Source organism: Pseudophryne corroboree, chromosome 7 (assembly GCF_028390025.1).
Source record: "Pseudophryne corroboree isolate aPseCor3 chromosome 7, aPseCor3.hap2, whole genome shotgun sequence".
NCBI classification, from domain to species: Eukaryota; Metazoa; Chordata; class Amphibia; order Anura; family Myobatrachidae; genus Pseudophryne; species Pseudophryne corroboree.
This window is the reverse complement of record NC_086450.1, coordinates 294,094,912-294,110,827: the sequence shown is the minus strand read 5'-3', so window position 1 is coordinate 294,110,827 and position 15,916 is coordinate 294,094,912. Positions and strand designations below refer to the sequence as shown.

Genomic DNA, 15,916 nt, shown 5'->3' with positions numbered 1-15,916 from the left:
TCCAGGTTTATCCTCCAAAGAGCGGTCTTTGGATGTGGTACGGGCTCTACGTATTTATGTGAAGAGGACAGCTTCTCTTAGGAGATCTGATTCCCTCTTTGTCCTTTTTGGTTTTCACAAACATGGCTGGCCTGCTAATAAGCAGACCTTGGCCAGATGGATTAGAATGATTGCACAAGCTTATGTACAGGCTGGCCTTCCAGCTCCGGCTACCATCAAAGCCCATTCTACTCGGTCTGTTGGAACTTCGGCCCGCCGTGGTGCGACCCTTGAACAATTGTGCAAGGTGGTTATGTGGTCCTCAGTGAACAGGTTCATAAGGTTCTATGCCTTCGATACTTCCGCCTCCCAGGATGCCTCCTTTGGATGCTGGGTTCTTGTGCCCGCTACAGTGCATCCCCTCCCATGAGGAACTGCTTTAGGACATCCCCGATGTTATCCCTGTGGAACCCCAGTGTACCCCGCTGCAGAAAAGGAGATTTATTGTAAGAACTTACCTTTGTTAAATCTCTTTCTGCGATGTACACTGGGTCCAACAGGGCGACCACCCTGACGCACTAAGCTTCTTTGGGTTTGTATGGCATTAGCCGCTAGTACCTTCTCCTGTCATGAGAATGTATTGTATGCTGCTACTATGGCTACTAACGGTGGTTATCTCTTTTACCTGCTACTGCATTGGACTGGTTAACAAAACTGAGCTCCTGTGCACGGAGGCGGGGTTATAGAGGAAGTGGCGCTATGCATCCTGGGAACAGTCAAAGCTTTTAGCCTGTTGGTGCCTCGGATCAAGATCCTACTCTACACCCCGTTGTTATCTCTGTGGAACCCAGTGTACCTCGCAGAAAGAGATTTAACAAAGGTAAGTTCTTACCATAAATCTCCTTTTATCTCTCCCTTGGTACTGTCAGTTACCTGCTGATTTTGACATTCTGACTACTGAAACAGTTACTTGCTAACATTACATGTGCAGTAAATAATAAACCTTTAGAAAGTTAGACAATGAAAGCAAAAACTTGATTTCTTGGCATGGTTAGAGCCACTTTGCACCAATATACAATCTTTTAAATAACCCTCAGTTTTTCCTTGGTTGGGATGTAGTTAACATCACGTTGTTTACGATGCTGGCGGTCAGAAGACCGGCATCGGAATTCCGATTTTGCTCATAATCCTGATGCCGGAATCCCAACAGCCAGATTCCTGTACGTAATATGCCGGGTAGGTTAGAGTTAGGCACTAGGGGGAGAGTTAGGCTTCGGCTGCAGGCAGAGATGGTTAGGGTTAGGTAGCAAGAGTTGGGGGTTAGGGGTAGGGATAGCTTTCCTTTCAAAAAAGTGTCAGGATTCTAACTGTCGGGATGCTACTGTCGGTATTCTGATGGCAGGATCCGGTACTCAACCCCCTTGGTTATCCTCCTTATCACTGATGATTAGCAGGCAGTCCTATGAGTCTTCAGACTTCACCTACTCCTTCCTGCTTGATTGTCATATTTGTTTATTATAACCTTTAAAATACCTGGTGATATCTTATTAGTAAGTCTCTTTCTTTGAGTAAATGTTTTATTTTAACTTATTACTAAGATTAAGGAGGGCCATCCATCTAGCCCCAGAAGTGCATCAGTTTGCCTTTCAATGCTCTGTTGTCTCCTGTACTAGGTGACCTTAGTGTCTGATGTTGCAAACTTTATGATGAATACAGTACAATAATAATACTGTTCTCCTGTAGACGGCAAATGTAAGGACCATATACTAATTAAAAACACCCAAGGGCAAGTAGGAGAGGTGCTCGTTCGTGATAAATTAGTCTCCACCTTCAGGTGTGCACACATGTACACATTATAGGAGGGGGAGGGCTGGACTACAGGCCCTGACTCTAATCAAAATTATTATGGTATATGTCTTGTTACTTGTGTATGACTTTTTAACACCTTAATTAATACTTATCACCTATGTAGCCCTTCTAGCACTCGGCTTCTACTTCTTATTAATGTAACTCTTTCTAACTCATAAACTGGTACTACTTAATAGTGCTTGGTTTGTGCTGGCTCAGGGGCCCCGTACTCTGGATTTGTTATTAGGGACCCACCTGATGAGGTCACCTAGTCGTGGAAGGTGGGCCCATATTTATAACCAAAATTATGCTAAGAACCTCAATTTAATCCATATTAAATTGCAGAGTTTATTATACTTAGTGCTTAGAGTGTGCACTTTTTTGTCCTCCTTTTCTTTTCTGTGTTACATATACAGTAGCTTGAAAAAGTCATTGCTCTATTCCTCTTTTCTTGTATTTTTGCCTGTTTGTCACACTTAAATGTTCCAGTTCTTCACACAGAATTGAATATAAAACAAAGACAATTTGAAAACACAAAATACAGTTTTAAATGATCATTTCATTTATTGAATGAAAAAAGTTATCCAATACCAAATTGTCCTTGTGTGAAATAGTAATTGCAACCTTAGTTACTCATTCAACCAATGAACCAAATTACAATATATTGGGTTCAGTTAGATTAAACTCAATCAGGCTTCATTACTGCAAGCCCTGTTGAATCTAAACATCTCTGAAATAGTATCTTTCCAGAAATGTGTGGTTGGCTAAAAGCTCTCAGCAAACATCACAGAATGCCATGATCAAAGGCAATTCCAGAAGAAATGTAAAGTTACTGAAATATATCAAGGTTACCAAGCCATTTGTCAGGATCTACCAACCCAGACGAACATCTAAGGAATTGTAGGCCTCACTTGCCTCAGTTAATGGCAGAGTTCATGAATCCACCATAATAAAAATTGGTATCTACAGTATGGGAAAGCTTTGAGGAGAAAAGAACTGCCTACCAAGAGGCACATCTGCATTGTTTATACAGAGTTCTCCTGTGAACTCCACTTTGTGGAAGCTGGTTTGGAGATTTCTGACCATTGCGCCTGCCCTGGATCTTCTCGGCTCCTGGAGGGTCATCCCTGATCATGGATCCCGTGGGTGAGTTAGGGACACAAGGTATTGCGCTCCAATCGTGGGTGCAAGAGCCACGGCACCAGGAAACAGCAGCTTGAACAGCAATAAGCCCCGTCTCTCTCACTGTAATTGAGACTTGGCTTGCTGCAGTCCTGCACCCAGCTTTATCTCTCAGCTCTGTGGAATGTCTGGAGGCCAAGAAGCTGCCCAGGAGTGTTTTGGAGGGAGAGAGCGGGTTTTGTGTGGGGGTGGGGGGTGGCTGTAGTAACAGCTTCCATTGTTACTTGTGTTTTCTTTTCTTTCTTCTGTTAAGTATGACTAGAAATATTCTTTCAGGTCCTGGGCTGCGGGTGTTCTCAGTGCTAGGTTAAATTGCTTTAAGACTCTTCTCAGCCAGGTACACGTCTTGCGCCATGGGGGTCCAAGCTTCACACTTGCCTGGAGAGGTGGTAGCTGAGATGGTGATACTTTTTTAAAGGCTCTCCCTTTATAAGTTTCATGCATCAGACAATAGCCTCTATGGCCTTGTCGCTAGATACTTTGTGAGACGTCTTTATCTGGTCGCCCTCTCAAGCGTCATAGCTCTGCATGGGTTCAGCTTCCTGAGGATTCTGATTTCTCTGGAGCAGAGGAGGTGGATGTTAGTGGGGGCATGGATCTGGAAGACCCTGTTTCAGGGGTGGATGATTCTACCACTCTCTAGAGAATGGGGAAAGAGAGGGTTATCCCAGGGAATGGTCCCTTTATTAGGTGGTCTTCGACCAACTTGTGGACCGATTGGGTCTGCCAGAGGTGGACTAGATAGCCTCTCAACAAAGCCACATACACCACATGCACAAGGTATACGAAAATCATCCTGGTGGATGCAATGACAGTGTCTTGGAAGATCTGTTTGGTGTGTCTCTTTATACCGATCCCATAGTTTCCTTGTGTGCTGAAAAAGACAAAAGCAAAGGGACTTCCGATCATTCTGGTGGCTCTGAGCTGGCTAAAGTGGTTGAGGTACGCCGACATTTTCAGCATAGCTTTGGATCATCCTTGTAGACTGCCCAGATCATGTCCCATTTTCCATCAAGACCTTGTTCCTTTGGCTTTGATGGCATGGCTGTCAAAGCATGATCCTACAAGCTAATGCCTCTCTGATCAGCTAATTCAGACCATGATAATGGCCAGAAAGCCATCCTTGGCCAAGAATTACCTTTACGTTTGTAGGAGTTATATCCAGTGGTGTGAATGGTAGCTGGCCCATTCTTCTTTATTCAGCTTGGCTTGTCTGCTGTCATTACTGCAGAACGGCTTTAACAGGGAGTAGAAACTATCTTCATCAAAGATTTAAGTTTCAGTCCTTTCAGTATTTTTCCAACGTACGTTAGCCTCCATCCCTGGGGTTCAGCCCTTTTGTCATGGTGTGCTTATGTCTGTCCTTTGTTCTCCCAACTGTTCTGTGGGATCTCAAATTGGTTCTGTCCACACTTCAATGGCCAGATTTTGACCTGTGGATGTAATGGATCTCAACTTTCTTACCTGTAAGGTTTACTTTTTACTGCCCATTTCATCTGCCATATGAGTCTGAGTTGCGTCTCTTTTTTGCAGGTCACTGTCCCTCATTTTCATAAAGACTGAGCGGTTCTGCACACCAGATTTTTTTTGAGCCGATTGTCATCTCCTGGTTTCATAGTAAAAAACAGAGGGACCCCGTGGCGCACACAGATTACCATGTAACAATAAATCAAGTTTCACAGGAACTTTCCTTAAGATAATTTATCTAAAAGTCCTTCCAATGAAGTGGTCTCACTTTCTTTTATATCCTCCACATTTGTACCTCAGAAGAGAAATACAGCACTTAGTGTAACACCGTTTATAAATGTATTGTATCACACCTGTTTAGGTAATCACACTCACATTTAATCAATGAATAACCTGCTTATCATCCTTCCGCTATGATCCTCTCAAATTTTTCTTCTTCCACTGAAGTATATAAAACACTCTACACTTGTACCTCAGAAGAGAGAAACAACGCTTAGTGTAACACCGTTTAGATAGTGTATTATCCACACCTATTTAGGTAATCACACTCACATTTGATCGATGTATAAATATCTTATCATCCACCCAGTGTTCTGTTCTCTTACACTTTCTCTTCCTTCACTGAAGTACATAAAACTCAGAAAGGAGAAGAATTTAGTGCAACATTATGTACAAGTAACAATTTATTTTACAAGATGCACTTCTAACAAACATATAAAATTGAAGCATGTAATAAAACCTCCACAGGGGTTTAAAGGGTCTCACACACGATGAACACCGGAACCAGCCGATCCATCCATCCAGAGCTGGTGGTTTTTCCGAACACCCAGGGGACTTTCTTATTGTGGATACTCACCTCTCCATTTAACATCTGAAAGGACATTAAATATGTTGATGGATGGATCGGCTGGTTCCGGTGTTCATCGTGTGTGAGACCCTTTAAACCCCTGTGGAGGTTTTATTACATGCTTCAATTTTATATGTTTGTTGTAAGTGCATCTTGTAAAATAAATTGTTACTTGTACATAACAATGTTGCACTAAATTCTTCTCCTTTCTGAGTTTTATGTACTTCAGTGAAGGAAGAGAAAGTGTAAGAGAACAGAACACTGGGTGGATGATAAGCTATTTATACATTGATCAAATGTGAGTGTGATTACCTAAATAGGAGTGGATAATACACTATCTAAACGGTGTTACACTAAGCGTTTTCTCTGTTCTGAGGTACAAGTGTGGAGTGTTTTATATACTTCAGTGGAAGAAGAAAAATTTGAGAGCATCATAGTGGAAGGATGATAAGCCGGTTATACATTGATTAAATGTGAGTGTGATTACCTAAACAGGTGTGATACAATACATTCATAAACGGTGTTACACTAAGTGCTGTTTTTTTCTTCTGAGGTACAAATGTGGAGGATATAAAAGAAAGTGAGACCACTTCATTGGAAGGACTTTTAGATAAATTATCTTAAGGAAAGTTCCTGTGAAACTTGATTTATTGTTACATGGTAATCTGTGTGCGCCACGGGGCCCTCTGTTTTTTACTATGTTCCTATCTATGGTTTGGTGAACCATTTGAGAGATCTGGGCTGCATGATTTGAGTTTTTATTGCGCAACTGTTTTCTGGTGCTTTTCTCTTCTATTGTGCATCTCCTGGTTTCATATTAACCACAATATTTTGATTCTGGTTCCTGAATGATGACTCGTCCTCAGGCAACAAGGGCAATCAGGCCATTCTTGATATTGTCAGAGTTTTGCAGATCTATGTGGAGAGATCTGCTGTATACCGTAAAATGGCAGATTCCTTTTGCTTTATGATCTGCACAGGAGAGGTTGATAAGCAACAGTCGTGGCAAAATGCATCACAGCCAAAATCCGCCAAGCGTATGTTTCGGAGGGGGCCCAATTCAAGATCAGTGATGCATGTGTGGTGCAATTATGCAAGGTGGCCACCTTGTCCTCAATCCATACTTTTAGGAAGTTACACAAATGTAATGTTTTTTAGCTAGAGATGCCAATTTTGGGTGTAAAAGTTTGCACGCAGCCATAGCTGACCTTCCCCTCCTCTCCCTTAGGCATCTTTGGAACATCTCCATGGTATCTAGTGTTCCCAGATAGAATGACAGAGAAAATAGGATTTTTGGTACTCCCTGTTAAATCAGTTTCTTTTAATCCATCTGGGGGACACTGCGTCCTCCCTTTCTGCATTCAATTATTTTTAATTCTCTTTTGTTTGAGTATTTAAAGAGTATATAAAAGAGTATATTAAAAGAGTATTGAGACTGTCGGACACACCATCCAAATCCCCTCAATATTCTTGGACATTCCATTTAGCTCTACCTACACGGCACAAATTGGACAGCTTTTCCCTTGGACATCACCACCTGTGGAGGAACTGGAGTCACCCCTATCTGCTTAAAAACGCTTGCACCATTGTGCTTAAGGGATTCAATCGAACTCCACCGCTTGTATATTTTCTCCAACCAATCAGTGTGTACTTATTTCTGGATATAATTCCTTATTGAGGGGATATATAAATGTGTCACGACATATGAATGTTTTTTGATTTTAATAATTGTGTCTTAATGACATCCGTGCTTTTACGTGAATGTTTCTATTAAATGTAACACACATTTTTTTCAACACAACCTACCGTCCCAGGTTTTATTGATTAATTTAGTGATATATACTTTATAAGCAACTAAGCGCTGGTGACCATTGTTCTTTTGTTTGAGTGTTGTTCTTGTTACGTGTGTTATCTTTATCTCCTTTGGCATTATTAAAGTACAAACTAAGGCACTATGGCATGTAGAGGAGGGAGGACACAGTTTACAAACAAGTTTAGTTGGTACTTGTGCCTGCTCCATGAACAGCACCCTCTACACCCCATGGTATCGAATTACTACAGATGGATTAAGAAAAAAAGTGAATTCCAAAATCTTATAATTTTGTGTTTACTCAGGTTGTCTTTGTGTTCTATTCAATTATTTATTTATTTTTAAGCTCTGAGATAAATAAGTGTGACAAATACACAAAATAGAAGAAATCATGAAGGTGGTAAACTATCATGTATCAATACCCATCATAATATTGTTAAGATCTGGAAAGTATTGCAGTTGTCTGCAGTGCAGAAAATTATTAGTTTGTGTAGTAAAGTCAGGTTAACACTTGGTTAATTCTTACTTATTTGTTTGCAGACCATTAATCATCCTTTGGCCCGAAAGCACCCTTCATCATTGCAATACAGAAGATTTTTCTTGTCAGAGTTAATAAAAAAGGTGGTAATTTATGCAAAAGTAATAATAAATATGTTTAAACCTTTTCCATTATGTTAATTTATGGCATGGTAATCTGTAGTGAGTAACAAACAGCGAGCAAACTTTCAGCTGTAACCCCAACTGATTTATTCTCTGCTTTGTTATAAAGGACTTGAAGCAGCTGATGTTAGAGCCGGTAACCTCCTTTGTTAAAGATAGGGAGGCCACGAAGCACACCCGGAGAGGGAATGTAGTGTGCTCTCACTACTCTCTCTGTGGATTCTGTAACATGGCCGGGAGTTCACAAAGCATATTGAGGTTTTGGAGTGGAATTTACAGAGCTGTGATGGAGTAGAGAGAATACTATTATATACTATTATTAGTATTAATGCAGAAGTGGAAATATTAGTAATGAACATAATCACTTATGGAAAGGTGAGTGAGAAGAGGGTAGGAGGCAGACAGGCAAAAGTGGGTGGGTGAAGCTTGAGGGGCATGTGAGGCGGTTTGATGACCATATGGGGAGGATTTAAGGGCTTGTGAAGCGGATTGATTGGCATTTTAAAACCAAGTTGTACTCAACCCTGCTTCTCTCAGGATTAGGAGCAGCTTGTAAACTTTTAAAAGAGCACACCTCAAACTCTTGAATAATAGAGTTATAACAAATTAATAAAATTAACCAGCGCTACCTTAGCAGCATTATAGTAAAAGTCATTATACACAATATAAATTCCTTGCAACTGGTCGTGGACTTTTACTGTAGGTAATTAGACGGACACATAAAATTTCTTACATACATGTTTTGTGTCACACGGTCTCTCGTATATAGGACAGACACATTTCATTCCTGTCACGCAGTTCCATCAGGATTTCTTTAATCAACTCCACAGCATGCAGATGGGTATATCCTTTAAATGCCTCGTTTATATGTGAAGCACAATCCATATATTTTGTCAATTTATTCACACACATTAAAATACACCAAGCCCATAAAATCAAAATGACGAGTCCTGTAAAAACAGGTTATGGGTAGAGGTTGCCAGAGTCCCAGGGAAAGATGGAAAACCTGTGCAAATCCCTGTGCTGCAGCCACAAATGGATAGATGGTAAAACACAGCTTGTCCTCACGGGTCTGTATCTGGCAACTCCTTCCTTTTGCGGCTTCTATGCATTTCGGAGAGCAGTCTCTTCTTTTCAACATATGCCGCAATGTCCTGAAGCCGGGCTTATCTCCCGTAGTGTGAAGGTCACATGGTCCTTATCTGCCAATCAGATTCCCTAAAAACCAGCTTCTGTTAGCTAATACCTAAACTTCTGAACACTGATTTTGATACAATCAAGTAACAAATATTGATACAAATAAAGCAACAAATATTGATACAGCTAGAACAACCAACATTGTAACATGATTCGGTTATATACATAATTATGTCTGTACATAACAGTCTCCTAATTAGTACGATCTCACATCATGACATTTATATTGGTAAGAATCAATTAGCCTTAATTGATCGACCTGAATTTCAATAGATGTGCTCACAGTTAAGGTGGAACTAAACACCTTTTCATTGGCATACTTATTATTAAGATACATTCCATATAATGTCTAAAGAATGCAATAAAATGAAAACATGGTGGAACTCAGATCCTTTGTTAAAAAATCCATCATATAGTCACTTTTTGCACATACATATTGAAAAATACAAACAAAGCTAATCTATAACCCTATACTGATTTAGCTCAATAATAGGGGCAGGTGTTTGAAAGAAAAAAAACATGAATACATAATCTAATTATACATCCATAAAAGCTGGAACCAGAACAGGTTAATATCAGCAATATCGAGATATCTAGAAAACAGGCATTTAGTTGATATCATGAACCATTTGGACTCAAAATCCATGTTTAACCCCCAAGTTGTTAAAGTTCTGAGCTGATAAATTGTCTTCATCTCTAATTTAGCCAGGGAATGCTCTGAATTTTTAGCTCTACAGTTAGTTTTATATAATTTTATACCACAAAAACATTTCAGCTCTAATACAACAGTTATGCTTTTCCCTAAAGTGCAGAGAGACGCTGTGCTTGCTATTGCCCTTCTTCACATTTCTTACATGCTCTGCTAAACGTTCTTTCAGCAATCTCCCTGTTCTTCCCACATATTGATCTCCACAACTATGGGGGTAATTCTGAGTTGATCGCAGCAGGATCTTTGTTAGCAGTTGGGCAAAACCATGTGCACTGCAGGGGAGGCAGATATAACATGTGCAGAGAGAGTTAGATTAGGTGTGGTGTGTTCAATCTGCAATCTAAATTGCAGTGTAAAAATAAAGCAGCCAGTATTTACCCTGCACAGAAACAAAATAACCCACCCAAATCTGACTCTCTCTGCACATGTTATATCTGCCTCCCCTGCAGTGCACATGGTTTTGCCCAACTGCTAACAAAAATCCTGCTGCGATCAACTCAGAATTACCCCCTATATTCAAAGAGATAAAAATATATAATATATATCTTCTGCATATAACACACTATCCACACTGGTAAAATCCTTTTGACGTGATTCTAGTAGTTCTTTCTGTTGCTGGAAGGGCACTTTTTACTAAAAGGTTTCTTACATTTTCAGCCTTTCTATATACAAATCTTGGCTTGTTAGTTACATAGTCTTTTAGCATTGGTTTCGTGGAATGGATGCTCCAATGTTTTTTTAATGATACGTTTTAGTTGTTTGTGTTGCAAGGTTTACTTAGTTTTACCACTTTCATTCAGAGCATCCATTTGCACTAGATTCCTGCTTTGTTATTTTGGTTTTTTTTCCACTGATTCTTGATCATAACATTAACTTAAAAACTGATTTTCCATAATGCCTGACGGTCAAAACCCTCCTTTTTTGTACAGTTCCTTCTTAGATACTGAAACTGACTATTAGGTATGTTTCTGATCCAGTTAATATGATGATTACTGGTATGATTAATTTAAGACTTACAATCCTTAGGCTTTACAAAAATTTTGTCAACAAATTATCCCCATCTGAGGAAATTGTCAGATCTAAGAAATTGACCTCTGTGGAACTTATTTGAAAAGAAAGGTCAATATTTTATTGTTTAAATAAAGGTAATCACAGAAATGATCCAAAAAGAGATCTTGTCACCTACCCACTCAAACAGAATATCATCTATATAGCGAATTCAAACCACTAGGCTGACACCCTATTGGTGGCCCATCCATACTGATAGGTCCTCCCAATGTGACATACAGTAAACTGATTAGCATAACTGGGTGCCAGCCTAGTGCCCATCTGTGAACCAGATAGCTGGAGGCAGAAATCTCTCATACTAAAAGAAGTTGTTTAGAAAATAAATAAAATGAAACTTTTTTTTTTCTCTCTGCCACATATGTTTTCTTATTCAGGTGATATTCAGTGGCTTCAATGCTCAAATGATGTTGAATGATGACTTATAATTCCTTAACATCTGCTGTTATCAAAATAAACTCTCCTTAAGGTGTGTAAGTTTCTTAATGACTGAAATTGTCTTTTACATATGACCTAGTTTTAGTTACTAGAGGTTGTATCTTATAGTCTAGGAAGCAAGACAATTTAGATGTAACTGAGTCCACTCCAGCCACTATAGGGCGTCCAGGTGGCTTCTGAGTACATGTATGCACTTTGGGCAGCACACATAATACTTGGATGGAGGGATTTTCTACTTTTTTTTATAATTGGCCTCTTCCTCTAAGATTACTTTATGAGCAGTATATAATCCTATAAACACCTAGTTTTTCTGTATGTTGCTGGAAGGCTCCCCCTTAGTTTTCTATATGTCTGCTTATGAGACAGTTGACTTAAAATCTCCTTGTGATAATCACCCGGTTCATTACCAGCCTGCCACCTTTATCGGCAGGTTTGATAATTTGATCATTATTTTTTAGAGTTCCTATTTCCTTTTTCTGACGGCGAGGTGGAAATAATGAACCAGAATGATTATCATATGGAGATTTTAAGTCAATTATCTGACCTCTACAACCTCTAGTAACTAAAACTAGATCATCTGTAAAAGACACAGTTTCTGTCATTAAGAAACGTACAGACTTTAAGTGGTAATCATGTTATCTTTTTTGAGAACAGCAGATGTTAAAGCCTTATACACACACATTTGAGCATTAAAGCCATTGAATATCACTTGAACAAGGAAAACCATTGTATAGATTGTAGAAGGAATATTATTTATTCTCCAAAACAACTTTTGTTATGAGGGAGATTTCTACCGCCAGCTATCTGGGTCAGCTATGGGCACTAGGCTGGCACCCAGTTATGCTAATCTGTTTATGTCACATTGGGAGGACCTATCAGTATAGATGGGCCACCAATGGGGTGCCAGCCTAGAGGTGTGGATTTGCTATATAGATGATATTCTGTTTGTGTGGGGAGGTGACAGGATCTCTTTTTGGATCATTTTTGTGATTACCTTGTTTCAGACAATAAAATACTGTATTGACCTTTCTTTCCTAGTAAGCTCCACATAGGTCAATTTCTTAGATCTGAAGGGGATAATTTGCCCAATTGCTAACTTTTTGGGTTTGCTAACAAACCTGAATAAGGCCCTTAATTCCTGTCACGCATTGCCATCAGGGTTTCTTTAATCCAACTCCACAGCATGCAGACAGATATATCCTTTAATAGACTTGCATATACAGCGTGTGAAGCACAATCCCTATTTCTTGAAAATGTATTCACACATATAAAAATACACCAAGTCCATAAAAACAAAATGACAAGTCAAGTCCTATACAAACAGGCTATGGATATAGGTTGCCAGAGTCCCAGGGAGAGATGAAAAGGCTGTGGAAATCGGAGAGCACTCTCTCCTTCTTTAAGATATGCCGCAATGTCCCGAAGCCAGGCTTATCCTACGGAGTCTGAAGGCCACACGATCCTTATCTGTCAATCAGAGTATCTAAAAACCGGCTTCTGTAAGCTAATACCTAAACTTCTGAAGACTTATTTTAATACAATCAAGTAACCAAATATTGATTCAATTAGACCCAACATTGTAATATTATGTTTCATTTATATACATGATTATGGCTCCTAAATAGTACGATCTCGCATCATAACATTTCAGTTGGTAAGAATCATTTAGCCTTAATTTATTCACCAAAATTTCAATAAATGTGCTCACACTTGCCGATAAAATGAAATACATCTCTGATTTTCACTTTTCCTGAGCGACGTCGTTCACTTTCTCAGCAAGTACGTATGCCGGCAGCGACCGATGCACGGCAACGCGGGTCGCTAATAACCCTCTGTGTCAGTGGTGCATGCATGCTCAATTTGGACCGTCGTCAAAGAGCTGCCTGCGCGGCCGCGGCGTGACGTCACTGAGCGATATGGTCAACATATCACTCAGTGTGTACGGCCGGCCGCATGGCCCAGGAGGGGGAAACATTAGAAAACACTTTAATATTAAAAATAAGTATGTCAAGATACATTCCATTTATTGGGGGATATTCAGTTGGGTGTCTGTTTTTTCCTGTCTATTAGAAAGTTGGGTGTCTGTTTTTTCCTATCTAATAGACAGGAAAAAACAGACACCCAACCGACTTCTCAAACATTTTAATTCCCCCCCAATGTGTCTGCCCTACCTTGTTACACTGCAGGTGGGGCAGACGTAACATGTGCAGAGAGATTTAGATTTGGGTGGGGGGTGTCCAAACTGAAATGTAAATTGCCGCGTAGAAATCAAACAGACAGTATTTACCTTGCACAGAAACAATATAACCCACCCAAATCGAAATTTTTTGCACATGTTACATCTGCCCCACCTGCAGTGCAACATTGTTTTGCTCAGTTGCTAACAACCCTGAATAACCCCCTAAATGTAAGTGTCTGTCCGATAAACAGTGTGATGCCGTGTGACATAATACATGCATGCGAGTGAGAAATTTTATGTGTCAGTCTAACGAAGTAAAAAAACAAAAGGAAGATAACAGTCCACGACCCATTGCAAGATATGTATATTGTGTGTAATGACTTTTACTATAACGATGCTGCGGTAGCGCTAATTGCTTTTATTTATTTGTTTTGTATTGATTGGCATGTATGAGGGGTATGTGAGTAGGTCTAAGCGGCATATTTGGGACATGGAAAGGTCCAAGTGGAATGTAGAGGAATTTTGCAGTATATGGAGTATATTCAATTAAAGTCGGATCCATTCCGACATGCATTTGTCGGAATGGATCCGACAAGGGCTATTCAATGAACCGCCAAATCCGACAGTCGGATTGAGATGAGGAAGCTGAGAGGAGGAGACGGGGAGAGCAGCGGGGAGACGGGGGAGAGCAGCGGCTACAGCAGCGTAACGCCGTAGCAGGAGGATGTGGCACAGCCGCCAGACCTCATAACAGCGTCCACCCGGCTCCAGCAAGTGGGACCTCGCTTGCTGGAGCCGGGTGGATGCTGCCATGAGCGGCGGCGGTGCCACATCCTCCTGCTACGCTGCAGTAGCCGCTGCTCTCCCCATCTCCTCCTCTCCGCTCCCTCATCTCAGTACGACTTTTTTAAAGTCAGATTGAGATGGTCGGAAAGGGGGCCAAAACCTGTCGGATTTGGCCCCGTTTCCGACAGAAGCATGCGGCTGCCGATACAGATGCTTTCCGACAAGTCAGAATTCCCGACTTGTTGGATAATTTTGGGATGTATTGAATAGGTCGGACCCACCCCCCCCTCCCCCCTCCCTAAAAAAGTTGAAAACTGCCAGCTTTCCGACAGACGGCAGCTTTCGACTGCATTTGAATATACCCCTATATTGGTTCTATGGGCCTATTTGGGTCTGAGTGCATGTTATGGTAATTATTGTTAGACTAAAGTCTGATGACATGTTGTTAATGTGTTGCTGAAAGTGGTTGCATACAGAGATAGTCAATTGCTTACACAGAAGGTCATACTGTGATGGAGATAATGCACTGCCATAGGGCTGGTGCAAGTTAGATGCAACAATCGTTATTTCTCTTTCATCCATTGGGGACACTACAGAGACACTGGGCTATACTGTGGTGGTGGAGGAGTCTGGGCACTAAGGGGTAAATTTACTAAAGGTTCTAAATATGAAAAGTGGTGATATTGCCCATAGCAACCAATCAGGTTCTGTCTGTCATTTCCCTATTGCATCCTAGAATATGATAGAATCTGAGTGCTTGCTATGGGCAACATCGCCACTTTTCATTTTTAGATCCTTTAGTAAATTTGCCCCTAGAGCTCATTCAGACAGCATTGTATCTTCCTCCCCTATGCCCCAACCCCTGCCCAGGGCAGTAAGTTTTTTATTTGTGCCCAAAGGTGCAGGACTCTTGCAGCTGGAGTTTGTTTATTTTATACTTATTATTTTTAGCTATTTTCTTATGTGGGGCCGGCTGTGGAGCTATTGCTGTGCAGCACTCACACCAGCTGCCCGTTCTGTGCCCCAACTTCGGCAGGTTCTGTGTCCCAGCTTCGGCAGACAGCAGCTCTGCTCTTGCGGTTTATGGGGCATACGGGGAATTGCGGACCTTTCCACTCCATATACATGTTGCTGTATTTGTATAACAGACTTCTGTACAATTCTGTTTAAATATACATATACACATATATATATATATATATATATATATATATATATATATATATATATTATACTGAATAGTACAGTGTTTTCTTCTTCAGGTTCAGTAGAGATCCACAGGGATAACATTGGGGGTTGTGGGTGGTAAAATCAGCTCCTGGGCATTATACAGTTAAGTCTGTCTGATTCCAGGATGCTCCGGTCCCTCTCACTATAACCCAGCCCCCATGCTCAGGCAGGCCATTTTTACAGGGGGGGGGTGCGCTTGCAGCCCCCAAGTCTTTTACTTTTTTTTTTTTTTTACACTGAGCCTGTCAGTGTTGGATGTCATCACACAGCCTCCAACACTCCTCGCCGGCGCCAAAACTCCCACTTGGCCACTGCCTCAGACGGGTACTTGCAGCGGGGCCCGCACACAGGCAACTGCTGCTGCTTGCAATCCCCAGACTACCTAGCCAGTCATCGGGGAGCAGGTAAGAGGGTCCAACACTCAAACGTGGCCCGCAGCACATCCCGGGAGGCGGACGCCAACGCTGGGAGTGGACATTGGCGCCAGCCAGGGACTCCACTAGACCACCCGGGCATATG

The 15,916-nt window shown here is 41.0% G+C and overlaps 1 protein-coding gene across 4 annotated transcripts in view; it reads left to right on the top strand.

The window, feature by feature from the left end:
* The window catches only part of EEF2KMT (eukaryotic elongation factor 2 lysine methyltransferase), a 203,547-nt gene that overhangs the window by 70,080 nt on the left and 117,551 nt on the right, over positions 1 to 15,916 (top strand). For 2 of the 4 annotated variants that reach the window (XM_063934239.1, XM_063934238.1), the window contains exon 4: positions 7,674 to 7,772. The exons of 1 other annotated variant lie outside the window; for it this stretch is intronic. In XM_063934239.1, the coding sequence (XP_063790309.1) occupies positions 7,674 to 7,772 (99 nt within the window). The remainder of the gene's footprint in view (positions 1 to 7,673; positions 7,773 to 15,916) is intronic. One more of the 4 variants, XM_063934240.1, reaches the window with a different exon arrangement.